The 25,461-nt window shown below is 54.1% G+C and overlaps 10 protein-coding genes across 10 annotated transcripts; 4 read left to right on the top strand and 6 right to left on the bottom strand.

The window, feature by feature from the left end:
- Positions 1-972: 972 nt before the first annotated feature.
- Positions 973-1,875, bottom strand: EV422DRAFT_295460 (ubiquitin-conjugating enzyme 9). Its single transcript, XM_053066053.1, has 3 exons — positions 1,676-1,875; positions 1,527-1,604; positions 973-1,458 (listed from the first exon to the last, which is right to left on the bottom strand). The coding sequence occupies exons 1-3, from the start codon at positions 1,737-1,739 to the stop codon at positions 1,058-1,060; spliced, it is 543 nt and encodes a 180-aa protein (XP_052921264.1). The 5' UTR covers positions 1,740-1,875; the 3' UTR covers positions 973-1,057.
- Positions 1,876-2,054: 179 nt separating this feature from the next.
- EV422DRAFT_546182 (uncharacterized protein) lies at positions 2,055-2,934 on the bottom strand. The gene is made up of 3 exons (XM_053071516.1): positions 2,903-2,934; positions 2,523-2,811; positions 2,055-2,449 (listed from the first exon to the last, which is right to left on the bottom strand). Exons 2-3 carry the CDS (start codon positions 2,642-2,644, stop codon positions 2,302-2,304), a joined length of 270 nt encoding a protein of 89 aa, XP_052921263.1. The 5' UTR covers positions 2,645-2,811; positions 2,903-2,934; the 3' UTR covers positions 2,055-2,301.
- EV422DRAFT_488951 (uncharacterized protein) lies at positions 2,753-4,505 on the bottom strand (the record flags this gene model as incomplete). Its single annotated transcript, XM_053067433.1, has 4 exons — positions 2,753-2,811; positions 2,903-4,030; positions 4,089-4,130; positions 4,397-4,505. Coding segments are annotated over 4 exons (1,338 nt in total), but the record flags the coding sequence as incomplete, so codon positions are not given.
- A 718-nt stretch (positions 4,506-5,223) lies between these two features.
- EV422DRAFT_295390 (uncharacterized protein) lies at positions 5,224-6,638 on the bottom strand. Its single transcript, XM_053066052.1, has 3 exons — positions 5,847-6,638; positions 5,522-5,770; positions 5,224-5,441 (listed from the first exon to the last, which is right to left on the bottom strand). The coding sequence occupies exons 1-3, from the start codon at positions 6,532-6,534 to the stop codon at positions 5,272-5,274; spliced, it is 1,107 nt and encodes a 368-aa protein (XP_052921261.1). The 5' UTR covers positions 6,535-6,638; the 3' UTR covers positions 5,224-5,271.
- A 39-nt stretch (positions 6,639-6,677) lies between these two features.
- EV422DRAFT_295313 (cyclin-like protein) lies at positions 6,678-8,484 on the top strand. Its single transcript, XM_053066051.1, has 6 exons — positions 6,678-7,040; positions 7,201-7,300; positions 7,401-7,486; positions 7,565-7,682; positions 7,749-7,776; positions 7,865-8,484. Exons 1-6 carry the CDS (start codon positions 6,820-6,822, stop codon positions 8,266-8,268), a joined length of 957 nt encoding a protein of 318 aa, XP_052921260.1. The 5' UTR covers positions 6,678-6,819; the 3' UTR covers positions 8,269-8,484.
- EV422DRAFT_546168 (WD40-repeat-containing domain protein) lies at positions 8,246-10,457 on the bottom strand. The gene is made up of 4 exons (XM_053071515.1): positions 9,607-10,457; positions 9,368-9,511; positions 9,049-9,307; positions 8,246-8,966 (listed from the first exon to the last, which is right to left on the bottom strand). Exons 1-4 carry the CDS (start codon positions 10,423-10,425, stop codon positions 8,701-8,703), a joined length of 1,488 nt encoding a protein of 495 aa, XP_052921259.1. The 5' UTR covers positions 10,426-10,457; the 3' UTR covers positions 8,246-8,700.
- An 881-nt stretch (positions 10,458-11,338) lies between these two features.
- Positions 11,339-14,399, top strand: EV422DRAFT_571856 (uncharacterized protein; the record flags this gene model as incomplete). Its single annotated transcript, XM_053073045.1, has 9 exons — positions 11,339-11,472; positions 11,556-12,111; positions 12,212-13,037; positions 13,104-13,190; positions 13,260-13,324; positions 13,399-13,464; positions 13,536-13,586; positions 13,654-14,085; positions 14,223-14,399. 9 exons carry the CDS (start codon positions 11,339-11,341, stop codon positions 14,397-14,399), a joined length of 2,394 nt encoding a protein of 797 aa, XP_052921258.1.
- A 2,659-nt stretch (positions 14,400-17,058) lies between these two features.
- On the top strand, positions 17,059-18,220 carry EV422DRAFT_509870 (acyltransferase-domain-containing protein; the record flags this gene model as incomplete). Its single annotated transcript, XM_053068880.1, has 6 exons — positions 17,059-17,101; positions 17,136-17,336; positions 17,402-17,483; positions 17,560-17,677; positions 17,741-17,863; positions 17,930-18,220. The coding sequence occupies 6 exons, from the start codon at positions 17,059-17,061 to the stop codon at positions 18,218-18,220; spliced, it is 858 nt and encodes a 285-aa protein (XP_052921257.1).
- A 1,167-nt stretch (positions 18,221-19,387) lies between these two features.
- EV422DRAFT_295018 (uncharacterized protein) lies at positions 19,388-21,124 on the top strand. Its single transcript, XM_053066048.1, has 5 exons — positions 19,388-19,769; positions 19,844-20,170; positions 20,467-20,591; positions 20,704-20,810; positions 20,900-21,124. Exons 1-5 carry the CDS (start codon positions 19,692-19,694, stop codon positions 20,962-20,964), a joined length of 702 nt encoding a protein of 233 aa, XP_052921256.1. The 5' UTR covers positions 19,388-19,691; the 3' UTR covers positions 20,965-21,124.
- A 125-nt stretch (positions 21,125-21,249) lies between these two features.
- Positions 21,250-22,820, bottom strand: EV422DRAFT_295089 (uncharacterized protein). The gene is made up of 4 exons (XM_053066050.1): positions 22,120-22,820; positions 21,920-21,965; positions 21,690-21,746; positions 21,250-21,601 (listed from the first exon to the last, which is right to left on the bottom strand). The coding sequence occupies exons 1-4, from the start codon at positions 22,572-22,574 to the stop codon at positions 21,353-21,355; spliced, it is 807 nt and encodes a 268-aa protein (XP_052921255.1). The 5' UTR covers positions 22,575-22,820; the 3' UTR covers positions 21,250-21,352.
- Positions 22,821-25,461: the final 2,641 nt, after the last annotated feature.

Genomic DNA, 25,461 nt, shown 5'->3' with positions numbered 1-25,461 from the left:
GAAGCCAGCTCAATGTCGCCCGAGAGTTGGCATGTATGGTGTGCCTTGCCGAGCAGCGAATCATCGTATCGGACCAACCGGGCCGTGCGCGTTGCGAGGAAGCAAACCGCCTTGCGTAAAGAAGAACGTAACGAGGACGAGGACATACAACATACACGTCTGGCGTGCAGTTCCCGTCGTTTTCCCACCATATGTCTGATTTTGCATAGTGCATCGGACACGGATGAGAAAGCGACGGAGAGGCTCGCTGACGATTTTACACGTGTGGAGAAGCTGCCGCCAAGGACAGGTTGCTGCAACATATGCGCCAGATTTTCCTGGGGAAACGTCTCTTGGTGGAGTTGCGAGGTGGATCACAAACCTATCGCCGTGTCCCATCACCGAAACCTGCGCGATATAAGTCATGCAAACCCGGTAAATATTACCTACGGACACTCAATCTGATCGCAGCTGGCAACCGGCAAACCTACCAGAACTATCACTTCATGATGGTGCGTTTACTTACCATAGTGTCCGCCGCGCTACGGATCTTCATCCGTTCATACATTGGAGCTCGCGCATTGTATGTCCTGGACGTACTGGAACACGGGCACCTCAACGCCAAAATACATGGGAGCCGTATGAAAGGCGATGCTCGAATGTACGAGGACGATGCATGTCCGCAGCCTTCTCGTCGGGGCTGTCTGGATGGCGCTTCTTCTGGGCGTTGGACCGTCCGGATTCCATTGCCGCCTCCTGAAACCGCTTTCAACGAACGCAACGTCTCTCTTCGCAAAACGTTTATATTTTTTCAATTCCAAACACCACCACCAATAAGTACATTTTCCATCCATAAGAGTGTGTTGATGTTCAACACTCGCAACACAGACTACCTCACCCCATCGTAGTCATCATAACCCTTGCGTAAGGAAGGGGCAACTGTTTGGTTTCACTACATGGTACACTAGGTGCATTCGTACGTGTGCTGTATCGTAGACCATCGGCATTCTCGCCCGTTCCGTGTCGCAACTCTCCCCATCCCCTCATCCACCACCCTCCACCACAACCAATAACAACCCTACTCCTTCGGCGCAAACTCCTTCGCCTGCTGCTTAACCCTCCTCAAATAATTCGGTTTATCCCTCTTCAACATCACATACGCATCCTGCTGCGCCGGGCTATCCAGATTCGGATCATCCAACAGATCCTGGATCCCCAGCAAGATCTGCTTGATCGTGATGGACGGCTTCCAGTCTTTTTCCTCGTCGAGGATCGAGAGACAGACCGTGCCGGATGGGTAAATGTTTGGGTGGAAGAACTTGGCGGGGAATTGGAGCTTCGGCGGCTTTTGGGGGTAGTCGTCGGGGAAGGTCATCGTGAGTGTGTAGATGCCGCCTTCCCAGGGTGTGCCGGCTTTGCCTGTGAAGATTGAGAGAGGGAAGGAAACGTGAGAACACATACGGTGGTGGAGAGTGGTGGCTGGTTGCGAGTGAGATCGCTTGCTATGTTCGCCCGCTCCAACCTCCAGTCCAGTCTCGTCACCTCACCTGGTATCCCAACAGCCCACTTGTTCAGATTCAGCGTACTATCCGCATTCTTCTCCGGCCGAGCCCAAAATCCAAATGCTAGGAAAGTGAAACTCGTCAATAAACCACTTTCCCAACTCCTTTCCATATCAGTATTCCCCAGAACCTACGGTGGTCTTTCCGCCACTGCTTCCTTTCCTGCGCAAGGCGGGCTTGACAAATTGGGTTTGGCATAGTGTATGAAGTAGCAGATCACGGTGGGTGGGGAATATGTTGTCGTGTCGACGGTTTCCTGTGCAGGTTCTTCACCGTTCTCGATCGTCTGGCCGCTTTATATCAATGTTTGAAATGGGTTTGTGTGTGTGGAGTGGGAAAAGCGACGAGCGGGCGGAAGGGAGGGATTGAGAGTAGTTGCGTGGGTGTTCCAGCGGCTCGAGTTGAATACTATGCAGCGGAGCGAACAATCCTTAGAAGCCTGTCGGCCTGTCCGTCTGCTGTCCGTGGGGGATGCCAACTGGACCAGAAACGGGACTTCGGAGACAAAGAGGCCTTCGGACAACATCCTTACGCGGGTTAGGGTTAGACAGGGTCCAAATCAGGCGACTCCACATCCCAAACCCTACATCTGGAAGACGAACACACACTGACAGACTGGGGTGCTATATAATCACTCGGTATTATAGCCAGAATATCCGTATCAATGAATCAGCATCAAATTGTCTTCTATGCCCCACATGTTGAAATAACCACTCCCCGTCTCCCACCTCACCCCAAAACCAAACCTCCACCAAGCCCTCTAGTTGAAAGCAAAAACCTCCACAACATGACACTCAAACCCCATCCCCTCTTTCCCTCCGCCCGTCAACGGCGCATTCTCAAACGTCTGACATGGGCCTGTTTCCCCGGCTGTTAGAGTTGGATTGATGTATAGGCCTGTATGTGCTCTGAAAAATAGAGAATAATCGTCATCATTGGTAGTGGGGCGGGAGGGAGGGGCGAATGGATAAGAAAACGTACCCTCCACCACCGATATGTATCGCCTTATTAGCAACCATAACAAACATGGAGGCGCGGTCGCGGAGGTAGTCCGGGGAATACGGCGGTCTCCCCGTCGTCGTTGCAGGTTTTGTCTCGCCCATGGAGGAAGACGCGGAGGATGTGTCAGTTGTTGCTGAGGATGGTTCGTCTGATGGTGAAGAAGGGGAATTGGGGGATTGGGTGGGGGAGTAGGCTTCGAAATCGATGGTGCGGCCGATCCACGGGTAGAGTTTGGCGTAGGGGACGAGGGAGAAGAGAAACGTCTCGCCTAAATTCCCACACGACGATAAGCAAACATATCCGCATCAGCAAAACAAGGACAAAAAACCCCCAATCGCGAATGCTTGCGCAAAACTCACCATTACCAAACCACTCCCCCCTCCCCCCCTCCTCCTCCCCACTCGGCCAACGCGCACTTAAATACGCCCCGAACACCTCCCCCTTCAACGTCTCCACCACAAGTATCATCGGCGCCCGTCCCTCACACCTCCTAAACAAATTCGCCGAATGCGTCCCATGCTCCTTGGTCGTAAACACCAATTCCAGACTCTCAACGCGTTTCGCGGGCGGGATCCACGACCAGAGGGCGATCCAGTGCTCATCCGTCAAGACTGACGATGATGTGGGTGTGGACGTGGAGGAGGAGATGAGTTTCGGGAGCCCGCGTTGGTACCGGTACTGTGACTCGGAGATATGGTCGTCGTGGGAGATTGCTGCGAGTGTCTTATGGTGGTCTTTCAATTTCCGGACATCGGAGCGGGACACGGTGATGCTTTCCGCCTGTTTCAGTAACACCGTCGGTGGTGTGAATATCGGGTTCTCCGGAGTCAACAGCGCGTTTACGTGCCCGAGATCGGGCTGAGCTAACAGCACGTCGCGCTGACACATCAGCATCCCTGCCGCGAATCTAAAGAGGGCTTTCCACCCCTCGAGCACGAACGCGTCGAGGAGGCGCCAGAGGGCGGGTTGCGGGATGTGCCCGATGAGCATTGTGGTGAGCCAGTCGGCCCAGACGGGGTCAGGGGAGGTGGAGTGCAGCTCGGTGAGGTGGAGATGGAGTCTTTTGTTGGATGTGTAGAGCAGGTTTCCGAAGGCGCGGAGCATTAATTTGACGCCTTTGCGGTAGGTGGGGAAGTAGCCCCATTCGTCTTGTTGGGATGACGAGGATGATGCGGATTGAGAGGTGGAGGTTGGGGACCGCTGGGTGCTTCGTTTGACCATCGCGTAAATGGCGCCTAATAGTTCGTCTTCATCGCGCATGTGGTGAGCAAGGAGCTCGACGCAGGGGGTGATGAAGGGGCAGTATTCTAGGGCGGGGAAATCGTGGGCGATGATGCAGCGGATGTGTTCCGTCGTTCGTGAGCCGATTTTGTTGAGGGCGAGCTGGGCGGCGTGGGATTTGCCGCCGAAGGTTGGGGGGAGGGGTTCGGAGGGGATTACGGAGCCGTGCGTGCGGGTGAGGGCGACCTCGTAGTTCTTTTCATACTCTGATGAAGTGTAGTGAGTAGAGGGAGTCTCTGCGATTCACAGGAACCTCACATTTACCAGCCAATTGATCGAGCTTCAATATCTTCGCATATATCTCTCCTGCATCAACAAACTCGCGTCAGTGAAGCGAGCAGTGGAATGGAGCGGCGGACGGATAGTCGAAGGGTCGGGCGCTGGTTGAACGACATCCCGCTTGCCTCCCTCGCGATAAGGAGCCACAGACCAGCGCCACAACCCAGACTCGCTTCCGCTCGCTCGCAATTCACTGCGCTCCTAGAATCACATCCCTCCATCTCCATTCTCCCACGCATTCCATTTCATCCCATACCCCTCCATCCTCCCCTCTCGCCCTCCCGAACCCGTACCTCTCAACCCATCAGGCACTCCCGCCCTAACCAATTTCTTCAACTTCGTCTTCTCCAAATCCTTCGCGCTGAAATACGCCTGCACTTTGGGCGAGTTCCAGTATTGTTCTGTTGCCTAATGTGAGCATATCATGCAAGATGGTAAATGAGCGGGCGTGGAGGGGCATGAATAGTGTGAAATGGGTAGCGGGTGGTGGGACAGGGAGAACGAAGAAGATACCTGAGAAGCCGGCTGGTCGGCGTGGTATCTGGACTCTATGGTCCATTCGAGGTTGGGCATTATTAGTTGTATCGGATGGTAGCAATTTGGGGGGGATTCGAGAGAGGGGCACGGCAAAAAGTTTGGGCAGTGACACACCGTTGTCGCTTTTGCCCCAACGCGTCGCGCTTCCCTGCGGTCCTTGCTGCTCAGCCCTGCGTCGCTGCTTGTCTTGGTCTCCATCCCACCTTCTCTTCCACGCCCTCAATCACTGGAAATGGTCCTCCAGATGTTTATGGGGTGTACTGTCCTTGCATCTGGGGCCGATATTTCCCGCCGTGCATATTCCGCGGGAACCCCTAGGGACCTTCAGCGCTTTGCTCCGTCCGATGTACATACTTTTGCAATGCAGCTCATGATGGATGCGTCAAATTTCCCATTTGGAGGAGTAGCACTTCATCTTCCCCATATCGGCGGCACTGGCATCATCGTCTACAGCTATGACATCTTTTTAGTTACATTACAGATAAATTGGTGCACAGATACATTGCAACCTCCAAAAACACTATCAACTTCTTGAGCACGCATCCCATGCTCGCACCCGCGACTATCTCCTATGCTGTCTCTTCATCACTGTCCTGTGGCCAGACCCTTCCACCCTCACTCCGGCTCACCCTCATTTCGCTTTCCCTTCCAAAAACACGCGGATCCCCGATGAGCTGATCTTTGCGGCGATCTGTTGCGCTTCGTCTGAGGACGGCGTATCCTCGCTGGATGAAGGCGCGACGACGCCGATGGTGAAGATGTCGAGGAGGGGGAGGTTGTTTGTTGCGCGGAGGGTGTTGACTGAGAGAGCAAGAGGGGTTGATTCAGTGTAAAGGGGGCCATACAGCCTCATTACAACCATCCCTAGACACGCAACATACCAGCCTCACATCCTTTCCTCGTCTCCAACGACCCCACAATGGCCTGAATGGCGGGGTCGTCCCGTGTGGGACCGTAGTCGTCGGTGATGGCCACCACGTCGAGGTGCAGGTCCTGTGTCGTGGCTGTTGTTGAGCGGTTGAGGGCGTGGATGCCCCGGATGAGACGGAGGAAGGCGCGCACGCCGGCGATGCGGTCTGCGAGGGGCTGCATTTGGGAGGAGCCTTGTTTGCGGGCGAGGCGGGAGGCGTCTAGGTCTGCGGTAAACAATCCCAGAGTGAGTGATGTAGTGTGACGACCAAAAAATGACGTGAGCGGTGTTCTTACCCATGACACCACAAACAAGCCTCTTGCGAGCCAAAAACGCCGCAACGCTCAACAGGATCTTATGCCCAACATGCAAATGATCAAACGTGCCTCCCAGCGCAACACAATCGTACGCCTGCACACCCTCCCTCCCCGGCTGGTAAATCACATCCGCCTTGGATCCCACCGTCGTCAATCTTGCCTCTCCCTCCTCCTCCTCCTCCCCCTCCTCATCATCAATAACCGTAAACCGCAAATGTCCCAAGCCATTCTTCCCCCTCCTCGCATTCACCCCCGCCAACTCAGCCTGATCCTCCGCCCGCCCAACCACAGCCGCATGCGCGCCATCGGGGATGTCCGCCAGCCACCGGTCATCATCACCACCATCAAACACAACATCGACGTTCAGCACGGGGTACTCTCGACGCCACGCCTCCTGTGCGGCCGCCATGTACAGCGTGCTCAGCAGCGCGTGGATATCCTGCCACGATGGGGGTGGGGCTTGGGGTGAGGCGGGCGGGGCGGAAATGCTGATACGGAGGCTGAGGGGTGGAGTGTAGATGCGGCGGCCGCAGGGGAGGAGGAGGAGGGAGATTGCCGAGCGTATTAGAGTGAGATGGTGTGCGGTGGGTGGGGTGGTGAGGGAGTCGAGGGTTAGGGGGACGATCAGGAGGGAGGGGGGTTTGTGAGGAGGTGAGGCGGGTGGCATGTTCACTGGAGTGTTGTTGGGGCTTCTACTTTGACTATGGACCGGACGATGGTGGCTGCTGGGCGGACGATGGTGGACGAGGGTGGTCGTATGTACAGTACATACAGTATGAAGTGAACGGCTAGGTATGGAATTCTGCGACGAACCAGTTTCGTTTCTCCGGTCCTTCCCACGACCTCCACAACTGTAATTGAATTTGCACTGCTCATAACGCACACACTCACTTCAGAAGCACAGCAGCACTAGCAGCACAGCACGCCGTGAAAACTACAGCAGAACATCACAATGTCGACACACTCAGCCCCTAGATCGGCTACCGTCAACAACCATCGCGACGGCACATCTCCGCCCTCCCATCCCGGCGTAACGACCCGTGGACAAGAGAAGAGGGCGGCAGCCGCGGCGGAAGAGCAACGACGCCAGCGGCATCGGAGAGAAGCGATGCTGATGCCGGCTGACCGCGCGATGCCGAAATTCGTGCTGCTGGGCGGACGGATGTTGGAATTGTGAGTAGCGTTGACGATTCGGGGTTGGCGAGCGCAATAGGGGCGGAAGGACGGCGATGTAAAAGCGGAGGGCCAGGTTGATGGGTGGTCGCGACAGGAGACGATAGCGAGGGCTCGAGGAAAGCGATGTCATCCATTGAGGGACTGACGGATTCTGCAGGGAGAACCCAACGATCGCTACCGCGCTAGTGTACTGGCATCGGTACGCACGTTATATCGATGTGCACCACCCGGAGGCGTTGGCGGAGATTGATCCACATGTAAGAACCGGCGGCCGATGGATTTGCTAACTGACGTGATCTTGGCAATGGGATGGCCCTCCGTTAGTGTTGTGTTTCTGCTTACTTTCTCACAACCCAGCTAATTGCTGCAGCCGCACTAAGCCTCGCAGCAAAGCAATGCGAAGACCCAGTCAAACTGCGAGACGTCGTCAATGTATGTTACTGGTAAGCAAGTCACCAAAGTCACTCATCCCATTTACCTGTCCATCACCACCTCACTCACTCACAGTATCCCCTCCTCAGGCTAGTGAAAACCGACGAAAGCGACAACCCCTACCTCGACATCAGCGAGCGATACTTTGAGCTTAAAGACTCCCTCATCGACGCGGAATTGGTCCTTATTCGCGTACTCGACTTTGACGTAGGCGTTGACTGTCCGTTTCCGTACATCATTGCTATCTTGGATGACCTGAGGAAGCGTGTGCAGGGAAATGGGAGGAGGAGTGATGGCCGAGGTATGTGTGATAGTCTCAGAGTCGACTACTTCTTCAGAGGAGGTTCGATTAAAGACTTGTGAACTAACGCTCCGGGTCCCGTTGTCAGATCCACATCCCCGACAACCCCAATCCTCTCACGCCAACAGCATCAACAACCGTCACCGCGCCGCTCCTCTCCCAGCACCCCCTACAACTTCGTCTCCACCGCCCCCAAACCCCCACCAAACCCACGCAACCCTCACCATCACTCTCCTCCTCGACACCCACCTCTCCCCAACCCTCGCCCTCCTCACCAACCCGCGCCACCTCGCCATCGCATGCACCTACCTCGCCGGTCGCGCGTGCGGGGTTCATGTCGCACTGGCTGACGCGGATAGGGTGGTGGGTGCGGTAAGCAATGGGATGTTGAGGTGGAACTGGAGCGAGAAGGATGGGAGGGGAGAGAGTGTGGATGAGGTGGTGGGGGATGTCGTAGCGTTTCTGCGGGGGTGGGAGGAGGGTGGGAAGTGATGGTGTGGGAGTGGATATTGATATTTGTCCCGGACGAGGGCGATTGGTCGGTGCAGACCCACCTCCCTTGCCGGTGGAAATCACCCTGTCATGAGAGTCCGACCTGCGAATCGGTGCGCCATCATAGGCGTTGGACAGAAACCAGAGGAAAACCCTTCAAAAAGCACGTAACACCCGCTCAGCAGGACCGAACCGAATGTACAAAAACATATACATCCCGGTCCAGGGAGGCGTCGTCATCCCGTTTTTGGCTTTGGATTTTTTGGCCAACCAAGAAAATATACATGAAAGAACCTACACTACCCCTGCACGTCCCACTCTAAAATGCAACCTGCCCCGCGAATAATGATAAAAACGCTGCTAGTCTAACGCTGAAGCCTATATCCTATGCTTAAATACCGCCACCGGGTCGCTCACACGCACCCACACACCCTAAGCCTGCGCCGTCCAAACCCTCAACTGCGCATCCTCACCCCCACTTAGCAAATACCCCTCCACCCAATCCACGCTCAACACCTTCGCAGTCTCCTCACCACCAGCCGCGAGCGTGTACAGCGGCTTGGTGGACCGGATATCCCATACTTTGATGGTGCCGTCGTAGGACGCGCTGGCGAAGGTGTAAGCGCTGGAGGGCGACCAGCGGACGGAGGAGACCCAGTTGGTGTGCGAGGCGAGTTTGAGTTTTACTATCAGGCCTTCTGTTGGGGGTTGAATAACATACGATGTTGTCTGAGTTCCAAAATCCACAAATGAAATAGGATAACGAGACTACCAACGAACCTTGAACCCTCGGATCCCACAACCTAACCACACTATCCGAATGCCCCGTAACCAGCAACCCACTGAAACTCGAATGATCCATCGCCAGAATCACCTTCTCGCACCCCATCGTCCACGTGTTGGTATTTTGCTCCACGTCCCACACGCGCACGGAGTGGTCCCACCCCCCCGAGTAGAGTGATGCGGTGGACGAGGCGGTGTGTTCGTAGGTGAGGGCGGAGACCGCGGCTGTGTGCCCTGTGAGGCGTTTTGTGGCGCGCTAAGGGAAATGAGGGATGAGTTATGAGTTTGGGAAAAGGGGGAGTTTCTTTTGGTGTACCTTCAATGGAACCCCGGTGATGGTTTCCACCGTGTCGTCGTCTTTTGCTACCTTCCGACGTTTTCGCGGCTCTTCGGATTCTTCGACGTCGGTGGGATCTGAGGACCAGATCATGATGTTGCCGTCGAATGAGCCTGTTGCGAACTACAAGCATGGGAAGATTGGTCAACACCCATCATTCCGTCCATGAAAGGCACCGGATCCCAGATGCCAGAAAAACGCATTTCCCTTCGGCTTACATGCTCGCCTAGTGGATGTGGCGCGATGGCATCCACGCTCCCAGTGTGGCCCGCACACTCAAACAGAACTTTTGTCTTCACGTCCGCATCCTCGCCTCCGAACTCCCACCCATACGCTTTGAAGTCCTGCCCGCCCGTAATGATCCGGTCCTGCTGTTCGCTTTGGGACGGCAGCCATGCCACGGCCTTGACAGCCCCGGCATGCGCTTTCAACACCGCCTTACAGTTCCCTGACCGATCCCAAACCCTTGCCAGCCCATCATACGAGCCCGTCAACGTCCATGGCTTCGCAGGCCCCGCGTGACCCTTCACCGCCGCTATCCACTCATCATGCTGGAACGTCGCCGCCTGCGTCGGAGGCAGCGTCGCCTCGACATACTCCAATTCCAGCACCGTCTCAGTCGACAGACCGTGGTTGTCGAGGTAAGTGGCGAGACTAGTCTGCAGGAATTTACCGTCGACGAGGAAATCGAAGGGCACGGGCATGTCGGTCTTTTCGAGCAGGTGATTTATGATCTCTGAGAGGCCGTACCGGCGGAGGCGGGCGGGGACGAGAATGGCGGTGTCGGTGACGGCGTAGCGTTTGTTGCGGCTGCGGAAACGGACTTGGACTTGGACGTCCGTCTTTGGTGCTGCTGCGCCTGCACCTGCGCCTGCCTGCGCGGCGGCTGCGAGACCTGTGCTGCTGTTCCCTTCTGCTGCCATTGTGTCGCTGTGCGTTTGCTCTATGGAATGCGGGTTGGAGTTTCGCAAATGCACTGCGAGCACATTGGGAAGTACTGTGCAGTACTTGAACGCAACGAAGTCACCCGCAATCATGTGACTGCGATTTAGTTTAAGGCATTATTTCAGGCCAACCTTGTTTTGTTCGCAACCGTGCCTAACAACCAACAGGCTCAAGCCACGAATGACGCATGTAACCTGCGTTTCAACTTCGACCTTCGGGGACTTCAATTGTCAATGCCGATGGCGACCGCAAAGGTTGATCTTCGAAGGTTAAATTCTACTGGTCGAAGAGCCCATGGCGGGTTGACGTTCATCCTCCGTATCAAATAAATGTACTGTACAGTAGAAATGCTCAGTAATCGTTCACATGCATCTTTCATGCATCAGCGAGGAGAAGCTGCCCCTGCCGACCTCCTCCCGCATCGAGGATGATGTGGGATCTTTCTTCAGAAGGATCCGGCGTTTTGACAAGAACGGCGGGATCAGCGTGGATGAGGGCTGGTGCTTCACAGAAGATGAGGGACAGGGGCCAGGGGCACTGGGGCAGAGCACATGATGGCCCCTGGGTGTATGGAAGACATGTCATTTCCTACTCCCGGGGCTTGGGTGACCTGCAAAAGTTCATGAGCTCTATCTTCCAAGTTCCAGTGGGCATCAGGCTGCACAAGGAAGGGCAACGGAGTATAGGATGTGCCAATTTGTGGTACCCCCGTGGGATGGGGAGGAGAGGGGATCGACGACGGGGAAGGGGTGGTGTGTGTGTTGCTGTGCAACAGGGTCTGTTCCCGCGAAGGGGCCGTGCTATTATTATTCGCGTCATTCCGTCTCCGCAAGACCATTTCCGCGTCGGGCGAAGGAGCAACAAAAGAGGGGAAGGCCACCGCCGACAACCAGGAGATCACGACATTTGCAGAGGAGCCATTGGCAGATCAGACAGGCAACAGTCACCCAGGCGCAGACTTTCAACGGAAGCCAGGGTTGCTCGCCTCCGACGTACACGGGCACCATGGCCGAGGACCACATGGACGACATGGGGCAGCAACAGCAACAACCGGAACACCCCGCCAGTATGCCTGTCGAATTCGGCAATGCCTTGCCCCAGCACCGCACGCAGAACATGGCTTTCTCGCCAGAGTCCAGGTGAGCAGTCCGCGGGGCAGGAAACTACTCCATGGGTCTTGACGGCAAGTACTGACACTGTACATTTTCCTTGTGGGAATTAGTGGCGGGGACAGAGGCAGCAAGCGGGCCCGGTCCATGTACCTCTCACACGGCACCTTACCGAAGACGCCAGGCTCTAGTCCAAACTCGAAGAGGAGCTCATACACCTACTCGACCCTGCGTACGCCCCGACGAACGCGAGACTCGAAATGCAGGGTGTCCCTGCAATCAGTGGTGTCCAACTTTGCCGAGCGGAGTGACAGGTCCCAGTGCCTCGCACCGTCTGCCGAGGGTTGGCCTACCCCATCCGACTCCTTCTCCGTCGATAACAGCTCGTTGAGGAGCAACTCCGCCATACATACCAGCTTCGCTTCGGAAGACGTCATATACCCAACACCCAGCAAGGACGCGAGTCTGCTCGCCATGACCGACGACGCTACCTACGACGACGACGACCAAACGGCGATGGATGAGGGTGACTTTGTGGGAGAGACGGTTACACCATCCATCTCTATCACCTCATGTTCACGCGACGCAAACGAGAAGAGGTTGAACATTGTCAGAGAGATATTGGATACCGAGCGGCGATATGTCGATAGCCTGTCAATACTTCAGAAGGTACGTCCGTGGGAAACGCGCCACAGATCCCTTTTTTGTTTGGCTGGCGGCAGCGAGTGCCAGAAACGTGCATCTAAAGCGATGTACCTACACCATGCAGATGTTTTTACAACCTTTGATGGCTGCTGTCGGAACATCAGAAGAGATGTTGTCAAAAAAAATGATCCTGGGAATCTTCTCCGAGCTGCCCGGCATCATCAACGTGAACTCAGAACTGAAAAAGCAGTTGGAGAATCGTTTGGAGAGCAGCCCATGGGACCCTTGCAATGGGTTCATTGGAGACATCTTTCTGAACCTGGCACCCTATTTGAAAATGTACTCGTCTTATGTCAAGAACTTCAACAATGCGCTGTCTCGCGTGACAGAGTGCTCCGCCAAGTTTCCCGCGTTCTCGCATTTCATTGCGAAGCAACATACCAACCCGGAGCTGAAAGGCCTCCGCCTCGAGTCCTTCCTCATTATGCCCGTGCAACGTATACCAAGATATAAGATGTTGCTGGAGGAACTGGTCAAGAAAACCGACGTACATCATCCGGATCATGAAACCTTGAAGAATTCACTAGAGCGGATCGCTGAAGTGGCCGTGTTTGTGAACGAGGCCATCCGCGAGCATGAGATGGTGCAGGAGCTCATTGCGTTGCAGGGTCTGATACACGGGATGGATGAGGAACTGGTTGTTCCTGGCCGGCGGTTGATACGACGTGGCACCGTGCAGAAGATCTCACGGAAGCGACATCATACTCGATACCTCATCCTGCTCTCCGACGCGCTTATTTATGCTAGTCCCGGTATCCTCGACGACTACTATGTGTTCCACAGAAAGCTGGATCTCGAGCTATGCGAAGTTGTCGACGTCCCCGACACACCTGACATGAGGAATATCTTTCAGATCGTCAGTCCGGACAAGTCTTTTGCCATGTATGTCGGTAAGTACATGCTTGGAAGCAATGCACCGACGAGCGGCGAGCTGATGGGAATCCTTTTCTTTGTAGATACTCGTGAAGATAAGCAAGGCTGGATAGATGATATCGGCATGGCTGTGCAGCTGCTGACGACGAATAGAAGCACTCTGCGGAACGGTATGGTTAGGCTGTTGCACGTGTGTTGAAGTTCGCGATGCAGATGCTGATGGGAAGACATCGATATAGAACTTGGTCGCGACAACTCTATCGAGAAACGACGAAAGATGGAGGTTTATAGCGCTCCGGTTTGGGTAGGTGTTGTGTGGGTGGGCATCAATTGACGAGGGGGGGGAAAGAGCTAACTGTTACTTATTTGATTGTACAGATGCCGGATGATAGCACCAACAACTGCATGTTATGTAGTCAGGAGTTTAGCATGTTGAAGCGGAAGGTTGGTTCTTCAGTTATGAGGAAGCGGTGGGCAAACATCGTTGACTAAGGCTTGATTCTGTACCATATTAGCATCACTGCCGAGCATGTGGAAATATCGTTTGTTACGCTTGTTCCAGTCGGGTAAGTCAATGTGCGCCATCATTCCAAGCTGTATATCCGTGTACTCATGGTTTTTTTCTCCTTGCAGTATTTCATCATCCCCAGTCTCCCACAAGACAAACTCGCCCGCGCCTGCGACCCATGTTACGAACGCATCTCCATCGAAGGCAAACTGCAAGTTGTCCAATCCCCTCATTCCCTTTTCCCAACGAACTACACGCCATCACCACCCGCACAACAACATGACTACCACCAACAGCTGCAACCTCAACCGCAACCCCGCCAACCTCGCAACTCATCCTCGACGACCTCATCGTCATCCTCTTCTACGCGCCGGCAGGGCCGACCGACGTCCATGGTCGACCAGCTGTGGCATGTGTTTGGGAAAGGGTTTGCGGACAAGAACTCGAGCAAGCGATCGCTAGGCAGACCGTTCGGCGCGTCGGCTACAGAGGATCCGTTTGCGCCGCCGAAACACTGTTCGTTGTGCTTGGATCTGTTTTCGTGGACTAAATGGAGGGTATGTGTCCGGTGATTTTCTGTGGCTTGATGGGTGCGCTGTTGTGATGATTGGTTGTCCGTCTACTTTTCCCGGTTCGTGTGACGATGTTTTCTGGACTTTCCACTCAACCATTTTCTCCCGTCCACATCAAACAGTATCTCTGCACTCAATGCAAACGAACAGTCTGCGCCAGCTGCACGCCCAAAGCCGGCCCATACAACATCTGCGACCCGTGCTACCTCAACGTCGATCCCGCCGACGTAGTTGTCGACCCCAAAGGTGGCGGCTGGAGCGCGTCGCATCATGATCATGCTATGATGGAGACGACGTAGTCATTCGCTCAGCTCTACAAAACACGCGATACGACCTCACTTCGCTTCGTTCGACACTCGATCTGCGAAAGGATGTCTGCCACCGTTCCACCCTGAGTGCCACATACCGCACTCACTGCACCGTCATCGATACCACCCTGCCTCTTTCTTCTTTCCCTCCGGTACCAAGCCGTACCTCGGACACCTGCCACCATCGTGAATCTCATCCACCCGCGGCGTGCTAGATTCCCGCCCTTCTGTAAGCCAACATCCCTGAGACGTTCACCACACACCGTCATAATCTCCACCCGGACACCCAGGACATTTCCCCTTCTTCATGTCGGACATGTAATTCCTTTTTTTTTTCAGTTTGTGTATGTATGTATGTATGTATCTTATGTGTATATAGATTTTCTGCGTCCTTTTTTCTTTTACCGGTTTTGTTGCAATTGAGTTGAATGGAGTTGGTTGGTGATATCAATGGTGCCCTGGCTGAAGAAGAGTTTGATGTGCGCCAGATTTTCTGCAACAACCGGCTGTGGTTTCTTTTCCGAACCTCTTCTTTGGTCGGCCCTGCATCACCTCCTTCGCCTACATTTCATGCATCGAACCGATCAAGATCTCGGGACGATTGCGCTCCACAACCACTGCGTTTGAGGTGATCCCATAATACGCAGGAGCTTCATTTCATCGCTTTCCGCTTCTCGCGGGAAATTCGTCGTCCGACTCGGTCCGCTGTCATTACGTAAAGAACTGTCATTATGTGAACGCGCGATAAAACGCGTCCTCCAGGTCTGGACGAGCACCCTGTTCCTTCTGAAGTCTCCTTCGCCTCAGCAAAGGTATAAACCCACCTACGGTAAGGTGACTTCTTGCCACCTCCTCCGGGTGTAGCACGGCACTTGCCACAGCATTTGAACACGGAACTCCAGTCCATCACTATCCATTCGTTCGCGCAACTCGCACGAGCCCATGTTTTCGAACACGCCAAACACCAAAAATAGCAGCAAGGATGCGTCCTACGAGGAGTGACATGTGTGAGTATTCTTGCACGATGTGCAGAAGCAACCGAGGTTAATGGCTGCCTTAGCAGATGTCGTAAGCTCTTTGGCGAAGTTCCTCCATGTGTCAGTAATGTGAGCATTCTGTTGGTTCTTCAGGCTTGGAGGCGAATGCTGCTGCGTGGGATAAGGACACTACACAGAGCGAGGCAAATGGCTGATGTGTGCCTACTGGGTTCTGTGTCCTGCAAAGGTTTAGTCGTCGCTTTACGATATGCCAATCTCCACCTTACGGACATACTAAGTTAAACCCTGTTGGGAATCCCCCTCTTGAAACCATCGAAAGTACCAAAATTCTGCGCTAATCTATATGCACACGATCTTACGGAGGTCGCATGTGCTTATGAACGTGGTTACGGTTTGTGAGGGGTTTCTCTGCAGGCATTTTCAAATTCCTGGTCAGGCTGGGTGAGGGAAGAGTAGGTATGTTCTGTGGTATTTCGGCGAAAAAAAGTATTAGCATCAGCTGCTGATCCTCTGAAGGGCTCTTGAACGCATCGCCCCGCCTTCACGAGGAGCGGGGCCTACGCGTTGTCATGCAGGTTTCTCGTCGTGATTTAGGTGTTTTCTTCGCTGGATGCTCCATCGGCTGTGTACGGTGTATTCTCTCTCGTCATATCATTGGAGCAATGCGAGATTGAGAGTCCGGGTGGCACTCTCCCAATGCCATGATCGCTCATTCGCCTTCTCCAAATGTCTCCGTGTCCGGCAGTGCCTTCAAGAAGCAATCCAGGTTAGGCTACGTCTGTCGAAGACATGTTCGGTCCTAGCATCAGGATGAGGAAGAATTGGGGTTCCATTCTCATTGCATTGTGCCGATTCCGCGAGTTTCATCCTCTCCACTGCTATGCAGCCGGAACGGCAACAAGGGTTCGTTTGGGCGCATAGTACGCCATTGATATCTATCTCCCATGTGGCGCATCATGGGCGTCGTCCAATACACAGACGGAAAACCGAGCCGGGAGTTTACGTCCCGGTTGGTGGCACATGAGCAGTCCAGAATCGATATTGGATTTCCATTTTCAGGTCCACCGTTCAATAATCCACTCACTAACTTTCGCTTTGCTTCAGCCAATCAACACATCCATTGCGTTCATAACAAGGAGGACCGTAAGCCCAACTTGCACCGAACATACGTCTGCTCCCAAGGGTATTGAAGCTAGTGGGCTGTTGGCATCTGTCAACCTACGATGGCAAGATCGCGCTCGGTTTTCCTATCCACTCCTGAATTCTGTCTCGAGTTGCTTTTCTACATCCTCCCTGCTTTCTCCTTGTCCACTTCTTGAGTCGGGAATTGACTTCCGTGGTTCTCACGTCGCCCCGCCCCAGCCACCCCCTTCCATCCGCAAATTGTAGACACGTTGGGCGGCCGATTCAAAAACGCAACAGCGCAACTCGGTCATCGCGTCGACGAACAACTCCGAAATCTTTCTCCGACGCTTGCGAAGAGGCAACCGGCTACAGGACTACCCAGGGACCGGTTGACATTTCTGGACAGGAGGATAGCCGACAAGGCCGACAACGTTCCACCACGAGACATACGCTTTAGCTGGACTCCAAATTCCCGGCGCCAACGAGTCTTTTAGCACAGGGCTGGACCTTCGGGTGTCTAAGCAACCATGACGGCTTTGACTCTGGCACCCCCAAAGCGGTCCGTGACTGGTATGCACTGTTCTCACGCACTCCGCACCTCCAGAAAGCCTCGAACTTATGACGATGTTATGGCCTCCTCAACCAGGCGGCGTCGGCTTGTTGGCTAAGGGGTTCATGAGAGTCTATCTCAAAACGCACACGTTCAACGAGGACAGACTGTTCCGGACTGTTTTGGAAAAGACGGACAGGCCGTTGATAACGGTTGCAAATCATGCGTCGATGTGCGATGATCCTGGGATGTGGGGTATGCGCTTCATCTGGACATCGGACATAAGTTGGTTCAGCAGTGTTAATGATGCATCCAACCAGGCGTCCTACCGTGGTCGATACTGACGCACAAACATCGGATGAGATGGTCGATGGGTGCCAAGGAGATCTGTTTCACCACGCCGTAAGTGATCTAACTTCTGCGAGCAACGACCCGGTGTCCTTCTTGTTCTTCGCAATCCAACATATTCTCTCCCTAGATTGACATCGTGGTTTTTTGCATCAGGACAAGTGATACCGACTGTTCGAGGGGACGGGATATATCAGCCAGCTGTTAACAAGGCGATCGAGAAGCTGAATGACAATGCATGGATCCATGTTTTTGCGGAGGGTTGGTGGCATTGATGTGCGGTTCCTAGGCTTTTTGTGGTGTACTGACAGGTCTCTACACCATCAGGCAAGATCAATCAAGAGTCGACCGATCTGCTTCCTTTCAGATGGGGTGTTGCAAGGTTAATAATGGAGTCGAAGGTTCCTCCGCTCTTCATACCCATATGGCATAAGGTTTGTCGTTTGTGCGCCAGGCAGATTGGGGACCGTGCGACTGATTCTTTCAACCCCAAACTATAGGGTTTTGTGGATGTGATGCCAGAAGCCACAGATTTCTACTTTCCGCGTCCACGCGCAGAGGTTGTCCTGGCATATGGAGAGCCCATAGACTTTGCAGCCAACGGAGTCCTCGATCATGCTAGGAGTCTACCAGACCCGAAGGCTGCCAGGATCTACCTGACAGAGCAAGTCTTCAAATCCACAGTGGCCTTGCAGCGGGCAACTGAAAAGCGCCTGGGCGACCCACATTGGCGGCATGCCAAAGACCCACAGCGGGATGCTAAACCTCCCAGGTGGGGAGACCCTAGTTAAGACACGTATTTAATGCCTTAGATATAGACGCATATCATGTTGAGTTTGGATGGTGGATAGAAATGATATGTAGAGATGGATTCTCGTTGCATGCAGGTGCATCGGTTGTCAGCCAGCCTGTCTCCCCCGTATTTCTCGCCTCAGGGTGGGACGCCCGGAGACGCCCGGCGTGTATGCAGGCGTGTATGCAAGCGTTTTGGACAGAAACCGGAAAGAGTTCAGATTTTTCCCTGTCTGCTTTCTTTTCGAGAATGCACCCACGCCAGCATGCACCGTTATCTTGCAGCATGGCCATAGCCAACCACACATACACTGAAGCCCCGCCGGAGGGTCGCTAACGATAGGGAAGTCGTTGTGCGTTGGGCGGTGGTGGGGCCATTCCCATATCACATCGTTCTCACGATGACACCCCCAACATTAAGGTTAACGCTAAATCACCCCAATGCTGACACGAACGGGTGCACGATTCTCCATATGGGGAGTCCCGTCCCGGTCCGGTGGAAGCGGGCCTGTTCGTCTCTATCTACCGGCTAGTCTATTCATTTTGCTTTACGTGTTTGAAGACGGTCTTCTGTCACTTCTCGTTTCTGTGAGGGATGTGCGTCTAACCGTGCAAAGCTTATTGGCAATCGTCGTGAGTTGAGATACCCGAGAAGCGAGGGTTACTTGTAGGTGCTGAAAGGTAAGCGCTGCACGCACGATGGGGTGGGAAGAGGCGACTTGCTAGAGCTCAAGTGCCCATATATTCGCCATATGATGTGAAGGACCCAACGGCGCCCGAAGCACCAGTTCCCCACATCGGCCATTTCCCTCGCTTTTGATGGCTGAGCCGTCGGGACCGTTTCATGATTGCGTTCTTTCCATCTAGGACCCGCCGCCCACATACATAGCCCTACTCTGCAAAAAGTCGCACATCTAAACACACGTACATAGTGTCCATCCATAGAAGCCCGCTACATCGGAAAGCTACGCTACCGATCTGTGCATATTGCGACATATAGAGTTCCGACGTGGGAGACAAACCGTAATCGACGACTCACATCGCACGCGAAACGAGCATCGAGGGGGATTACAAGCGTGCCTGAAGAGTGGAAACGACCCATATCTCGGCATTTTGCGCTTGCTTCTACTAGCGTAGCGGACGCGTTATCAAGATGACGGGTGCGTTGGCGCTTTCAGTGGGATTACGGCTGTTTTGGATTCTGGGGGCTTGCCAGTATCGCAGGTCTGGGGTTCGCTTGGCTTTGCAAGGTCTTGCGAGAGAAAAGTGGGCAGACGCATAATGGATGGGCCGCTCATTTGCGCTGCGTACGCGTAGACGGGCTACGTGCATGCGGGATGGAAGTTCCTCAATGCGATGGTTTTTTTGTGCGCGCCGAGAACGGGCCATGGATTGGACGCAGTCGGCTGACAGCATCTTCGCTTGCTTTTGCCCCCAACCCCTCCAGAGCTGGACGACTACGATGAGGAGATGACGGAGGTGCTAGAGCAGGTCGAGTCTATCCTTGACAAAGAGATCGGCCGCCTGAAGGGCCAAGAAAAGATCGAGGTAGCATCACCCATCTCTCCATTCCAGTTCCCACGCCCGTCCCAACCTCACAATTCAATCCTTTTCCACCTTAGAAATGCAGTTACCTGAAAAACCGGCTAGCCCGCGCCAAAAAAATTCACCGCTCGATCGTCGTCGAAACACGCGAAGCGCCTGTGGGCCAACGGTCCTCCTGGGAGCAAAAAGCTAAAGGCTACGAAACGCGCATCGCCAAACTGATGCAGGACGTGGAGTTTGCCGAGACGTCTGTGGAACGCGATGAGGGGGCAGGGGCTGGTGGAGGACGGCGGAAGGTGGAGGAGATGAATACGAAGGAGATTACGCAGACGGCGATGCAGATTCAGGAACAGACGCAGCAGGGCGCCGCGAGGGCGAAGAGGATGGTGGAGGAGACGTTGGAGGTAAGCTTGGGTGGTCCAAACGGTTTTGGCATCGGTGTCTGGCTGTGTGTGGGTTTTGGGGACGATGCAGACAGACGCCTGTTGTCTATGGGGGGACATTATGGATTGGGGTTCCCTTCTCGAACACTGGGTCATTTCTTTGTGTCGGGGCGTCTGTCGGTCCCTGAGAGATGAAATCAAGGCTCGGCGATGCTGGTCCCGGCGACCTCCTATGTCCATATGCCAAATCCCTCTCATCACCTCCCGTACCTTTCGCACACATCTCGCACTCACCCTGCATCTCTCACCCGTCGCAGATGGGAATGGCCGTGAAAGACGAAGTCGTGAAACAAGGGCAGCAGATGAACAAGATCCAGGAAGATGTCGATACCGTCGACTCGAATCTGAAACGCGCTGAGAAGCAACTGCGGGTTTTTATGAGGTGCGTTTCCTCTTGGTGGTGTGCTGTGGTGGAAAAGCGATGCGGACAGTGATTGTTTTGGTAGTGTACTGACCTCTTGATTGTGTTGCCTCCCATTCCCGCACATAAACAGACGCATGGCAACCGACAAAATTTTCATCATCTTTATCCTTCTCATCGTCATCCTGATCATCCTCGCCATCGTGCTGTTCACGCTCAAGCAGAAAGGGATCATTGCCAGTACGTTTCCATTGGTACCCGGTTATCATGCGTCACGCATTGGGTTTTCGTAACGCCAAACTTATCCGCGTCTCTTCTGTTGTTTCTAGTCAGCTCGTCAGGAGCATTCTCCGTCCCGGCCCTGCAATCGCAGGCTGCGAGTCCGCCGTCGTGAGGCTTGGGAAATGTCCCGCCTCCCACATGGAGAATTTTACAGGCATATCGTTGTGCCCATGCACTCTGGACGCAAATACGCACGCACCTGCCCCAACGCTATTCCCACCACTATTTGTACTATATCCCTATCATTATTATCGTCATGTTTCTGGTACAGTCATTCACTCGGGTCGGGTGTAAGCGCATCATGTGCTCTTCACGTTCCATCCATGCGGACTATCCTGCCGCTTTGCTAATTGAAAAAGCACTGCAGCGACGTTTTACACATGGTTCAGGAGGGTTTATTGTCGATCAAGTGGTATCTCCCCGCCTCTAACCATGGCCGTGCAAGCCGCATCCAACCCCGCTCCCCCCGGCACATCAGTCCACCTAAATGACCGGGAGCATCAAAACCGATCATGCACAATAAACTCCGTCTCCCTCAATATCTCCGCCATGAAATCCTCATCAGAGTCATTCATGAACCGCCCCTTCCCGCCTCCGCCATCACGACCACGCCCGTCATCATCATCATTGTCGTCGTCCTGTTGGTGCCGTCGTGCTGCACCTGTTTGGGCAAAGTGGTCGAAGCCGGCGGGTGTGGCGTGGGTGGGGGTTACGCTGGCGGGCGATGGGAGTGGTTCATCTAGTTGGAACTGCGGGAGTATTGGGTGTGTGAGGAGAGGTAGTACGGTATCGAGAAAGTATCTCGGGGAAACGGGTTGACTGTGGACCACCACTCACCTTCTCCTTATTCGCTTTTTTGAACTTCTCCTTGTCGAACTTGACTTGATGTGCCGGCTATTCCGCGGAAAGCGGGAAGAGAACATCGTGAGCGGATTGTCTCTTCGGGGTTTCCCCTCATTTCTCAAATGGCGTGGCAACAACGCAACACATCCACACATCTCCTCTGGCCCATATCCCAATCCACTTTCCTAATGATGTGAGGCACGTGGGTCATTAGAATTTCTTACCTCTTCTACGCGTCCCTGTCGCAATGCCCCTAGCCGCCCGCCTTTACTTCCTGTGGCAGCAGCGTCAATGCGAAAACGATCAAAAGAGAGAACCCTCCGGTACCGAGATGCGCAGGAACATCAGTCCCTGAACCTCTACGCATTCGCGCACTCATCCCCGCAGCGTCGGCCAGTAAAGACATCCGCGATCCCTCGCACACCTACCAGCAACACTAGCCCCACTTTCCGCCGCTGTGTTGTCATCATCCCCATACGGTCGAAACCGCCCGCCACCACCCTTCGCACCTCCACTCGTCGGCAAACTCGTCACCTTGCCCGTCGTCGGCGACACATGCGCCTCCGCCGTCGCATTCGTGTTACGCTGCGGCGACGGAGAGCCCGCACCGCTGCCGGTTTTTAGCGGCGCTGGCCATTGTGGTGGATGATGATGCCCTGCTAAGGGTGATGCGGCTGAGGTAGAATTTGAGGTTGCGTGCCGCGAATGGGCTGGTGTTTGGGCGTGGGGTTGTTGGTGATGGTGTTGCGACTGGGGCTGGTGTGCATGAGTGGAACTAGGCGATGATGAGCTGCCTTTTTCGGTGTTATTGTCATGTCCTTGCGTGACGTCCCCGCCCGCAGCCATTGGCCCGGCTTTCTTGCTTGCCCCTGACCCCATTGCTGGTGCAACCTGTAAGTGCGGAAGTCCTAGACGTCCTTTCACTACCGCTGGAGAGAGTCCAGAAACGCTTCCTTCGTTGTGGGGATCGGACGTAATGTATGCGATTCTCGGGCTCTCTTGCCAGCTTTCGTGAGAGTCTCTCTGTCTCACCGTTCGAGACTTTTGACGATAAAAAATACGGGTGGGCACCCGGACAAATACGGTGGGCTTGCGTTCGGCTGCAATGACTTCTGTAAGCCTGTGAAATGCCTTTCCTGAGGCCACCTCCATGGATTTCCCATTCTCCGAAACCAAGCCACGGCGCGCAGTATTTCGACAGCGCGCACCCGTCAGTTTCCATCTGCAAGTTTCCGACCCTCATCAAGTGCCCATTCCACCAGGAGACTAGCTTCCAAATTCAAGGCTGCCTACGTCTCTGGAGTTTGACACAGACTGACGAAGACGGCGTCGCGGCATTGACCTTGACATGGACTTGAACCTGAGATCCACCCTTCCCAAGTCACAGTAGGGCCTTTTGTGTGATGCGCCATATTTCCTCGTTCCCACACTCCACAATTGGCCAACCGCGAAGGTCGTGCTTCCCAAATGATCCCATAAATGTTAGCAGTGCTATTTGCTATGAGGACTCCGCCTGCTTAACCAACATATTAAAAAATCAAGCAAATATCCACTCGATAGGTGCAAAGAGGTGGGATCGCTCCTATGCCGCTCGGTGTCGCACACTGGTGATAGATACCAGAAAACCAAGCGCCTCTGTGTGATCTCTATACTAGAAAACCAAGCGCCGCAATTGCGGCAAAACTCAACATCCACCTCCAACCAGCATTTGTGGACGAAGCCGAGGACGTCTCCGGCGGCCCTCCACCTGTCGTATTTCCCGACACATTAGTGGGGGCAAAGGAATCGTTAGAGGGAGGCGGCGACATTTGGCATTCGGAGAGCGGATATAATTCCACATCCTTCGGTAACGCCGGAAAGCACGTAAAAAACACAATTTGTCCTGGGCAGCTGGCGACAGCGGCGTCGTATTGGGCGGTGCAGTTCCTAGCTAGGTCAATTATGGGCGTTCAGAATTGTTGTGTTGCTTAGCCGGAACACGACTTTTGCTGGCTTCTTACCTGGAATATGTGTTGTACTGGGCTCTACACAGTGGCACTGTAGTAAGATGGGAAGGTGCAGCAACGCTCGGAATGTTAATCGATACATCGATTTGATACCGCGGAATTGGGTTTTCAACGTACAGTACCTCCGTTGGAACGAATCCGTTCTCCCAGCAGCTCCATGCCCCAACCACTTTCCCTTGGCGAGAACATGTCTCTGCGCAGGGTCTGTAACCATGGAACGCATCGGCCCAGCATTGGCCGAAATCCGTCCCATCCGTTCTGCACCCGCAGTAGGAGTTATCAGCGGGCACAGCCTAGAAAGTGTTTGGCCGCCATGTTCGTGGAAGGGCGAACGTGCAGGAGACTCCCATAAAGGGCATGTTGATATCTTGGCATTTCTTCCGGCAGGATTCCAGCACAGTGGGGGATGTGCAGTTTGCACTGAGGTATGCAGTATACTCGGCCGATCGTGTGCCTTCTGTCGTGGCGGGAGGTTGACCTTTGACGGTTGTCCCAGTCCAAACTAATCGGCGCAAAAAGGAAAGGAAGAGGGTGAGCTGAGGGTAGTCTCGTTCCTACGGGCGCAGGGCCGCACGAGAACCTACGCAGGGGTTAGAGGAGGAGCACAATGAGCGGGAAGCAGAGCGCCGAGGTAAGTTGGATGAGGCCTGCCATGTCGGTTCGTTTGCGGATGGCTTCTCTGTACGCAGCAGCGTTACGGTGGGGGCAAAAGTGCGCTCCAGTATACAGCGACGAACAAATAAAGGACAGGCCCTAAATGACATCTGCAAACATCGCCTCCGGACACGCCCTTGTTGGCCCCCTTGTTATTCATTGTTCTGCTGCTGCCAACGCCGTAATAACTGCAACCTGATTACCAACGATGCACCCACCTCCTCACTAGGAGATAGTTGTCCTGGACTCTCTTGGGCTGATCGGATACTTTTTGTGTACCTCCTTGAACCTTTTCTTTCCTAGTTTGGATTGCGGTTTCTGATCCAAGGCCCAATTTCTACTATTGTTCCTCAGACATTCCTCAGGCCATCAGACAAGTTGGCCTACGGACGCTGTGGAATCCGTGTGGGTCAGTATCGATGAAGATTTTGAAAGAGGAAGCTAAAAATTAGAAGTGCGGTGCTATGGCATGCTGCATCACGCAGCTTTTGCTGATTCTATCGACTTTCGTAGCAGGGAGGGTGACCGCACTCAGGTTTTTCGCGGGCTAGCTAGTACTGATTGCAAGCAATCGAAGTAAGAAAGCGAGCCCTCCCAATACATTCCAGGTGCACTCGGGCTGATACCACTCGGGTCTCTGCTCGTCGGATCGTGATTCTCCGGGCCGCGAAGGCCTTGTACATCCCAGTTTGCAAGCATGGAAAGATACGACGTATTAGTCACGAATGAGTAGTCTATGATGCCTACCCTCGCATGGAGACGGGCGCACGGTCAGAGTATTAAAGAAAGATACAACCACGGAATCTGCCGAGGTCAACGCTTGGATGAGCACGGCAGTTCAAGCCGGGAAGAACAGAGACAGTCGGGTATGTTCAGAATACCGGGATAGGAGGAGACCCTGTTCGTCAGAGGAAAGCTGGGGGCAGTTGCTCCTTCCCCGGTGTTGCGGCGAGGATGCGGTTTGTTGATTGGATGGGACGGATACCTGCCTGCTGTGTTCGAGTAGTCGTGGTGGTCATATATCAGGACCATGTTGGGTGGGGAGCGTTGAAGATAACAAGGCAGTTTTCGGAGATAATATTTCTGGTACTAAGATAATTTGGAGA

Source organism: Fimicolochytrium jonesii (genome assembly GCF_025526975.1).
Source record: "Fimicolochytrium jonesii strain JEL569 chromosome Unknown EV422scaffold_38, whole genome shotgun sequence".
Lineage (NCBI taxonomy): Eukaryota > Fungi > Chytridiomycota > Chytridiomycetes > Spizellomycetales > Powellomycetaceae > Fimicolochytrium > Fimicolochytrium jonesii.
The sequence above is the reverse complement of the archived record's forward strand: the minus strand, read 5'-3'. Positions and strand labels throughout refer to the sequence as shown.

Bases quoted from the DNA above. Each gene is read 5' to 3' on its own strand.
- EV422DRAFT_295018 (XM_053066048.1), top strand. From the start codon at position 19,692: ATGACGGAGGTGCTAGAGCAGGTCGAGTCTATCCTTGACAAAGAGATC. The intron at 20,171-20,466 runs GTAAGCTTGGGT...CACCCGTCGCAG, and splicing joins TGGTGGAGGAGACGTTGGAG to ATGGGAATGGCCGTGAAAGA. The intron at 20,592-20,703 runs GTGCGTTTCCTC...GCACATAAACAG, and splicing joins CAACTGCGGGTTTTTATGAG to ACGCATGGCAACCGACAAAA.
- EV422DRAFT_546168 (XM_053071515.1), bottom strand. From the start codon at position 10,425: ATGATTGCGGGTGACTTCGTTGCGTTCAAGTACTGCACAGTACTTCCC. The intron at 9,512-9,606 runs GTAAGCCGAAGG...CCATGCTTGTAG, and splicing joins CACATCCACTAGGCGAGCAT to TTCGCAACAGGCTCATTCGA. The intron at 8,967-9,048 runs GTTCGTTGGTAG...AACCCCCAACAG, and splicing joins GTGGGATCCGAGGGTTCAAG to AAGGCCTGATAGTAAAACTC.
- EV422DRAFT_295313 (XM_053066051.1), top strand. From the start codon at position 6,820: ATGTCGACACACTCAGCCCCTAGATCGGCTACCGTCAACAACCATCGC. The intron at 7,301-7,400 runs GTAAGAACCGGC...CTCACAACCCAG, and splicing joins TGGCGGAGATTGATCCACAT to CTAATTGCTGCAGCCGCACT. The intron at 7,487-7,564 runs GTAAGCAAGTCA...TCCCCTCCTCAG, and splicing joins GTCGTCAATGTATGTTACTG to GCTAGTGAAAACCGACGAAA.
- EV422DRAFT_295460 (XM_053066053.1), bottom strand. From the start codon at position 1,739: ATGCCAAACCCAATTTGTCAAGCCCGCCTTGCGCAGGAAAGGAAGCAG. The intron at 1,605-1,675 runs GTAGGTTCTGGG...TCACTTTCCTAG, and splicing joins GCAGTGGCGGAAAGACCACC to CATTTGGATTTTGGGCTCGG. The intron at 1,459-1,526 runs GTGAGGTGACGA...ACTCGCAACCAG, and splicing joins GTGGGCTGTTGGGATACCAG to CCACCACTCTCCACCACCGT.
- EV422DRAFT_295390 (XM_053066052.1), bottom strand. From the start codon at position 6,534: ATGCCACCCGCCTCACCTCCTCACAAACCCCCCTCCCTCCTGATCGTC. The intron at 5,771-5,846 runs GTAAGAACACCG...CCGCAGACCTAG, and splicing joins GCTTGTTTGTGGTGTCATGG to ACGCCTCCCGCCTCGCCCGC. The intron at 5,442-5,521 runs GTATGTTGCGTG...TTGCTCTCTCAG, and splicing joins GAGGAAAGGATGTGAGGCTG to TCAACACCCTCCGCGCAACA.
- EV422DRAFT_546182 (XM_053071516.1), bottom strand. From the start codon at position 2,644: ATGGGCGAGACAAAACCTGCAACGACGACGGGGAGACCGCCGTATTCC. The intron at 2,450-2,522 runs GTACGTTTTCTT...TCTATTTTTCAG, and splicing joins ATACATATCGGTGGTGGAGG to AGCACATACAGGCCTATACA.
- EV422DRAFT_295089 (XM_053066050.1), bottom strand. From the start codon at position 22,574: ATGGGGTCAGGGGCAAGCAAGAAAGCCGGGCCAATGGCTGCGGGCGGG. The intron at 21,966-22,119 runs GTGTGCGAGGGA...TGCCACAGGAAG, and splicing joins GGGGCTAGTGTTGCTGGTAG to TAAAGGCGGGCGGCTAGGGG. The intron at 21,602-21,689 runs GTGAGTGGTGGT...ATACTCCCGCAG, and splicing joins AAAAAGCGAATAAGGAGAAG to TTCCAACTAGATGAACCACT.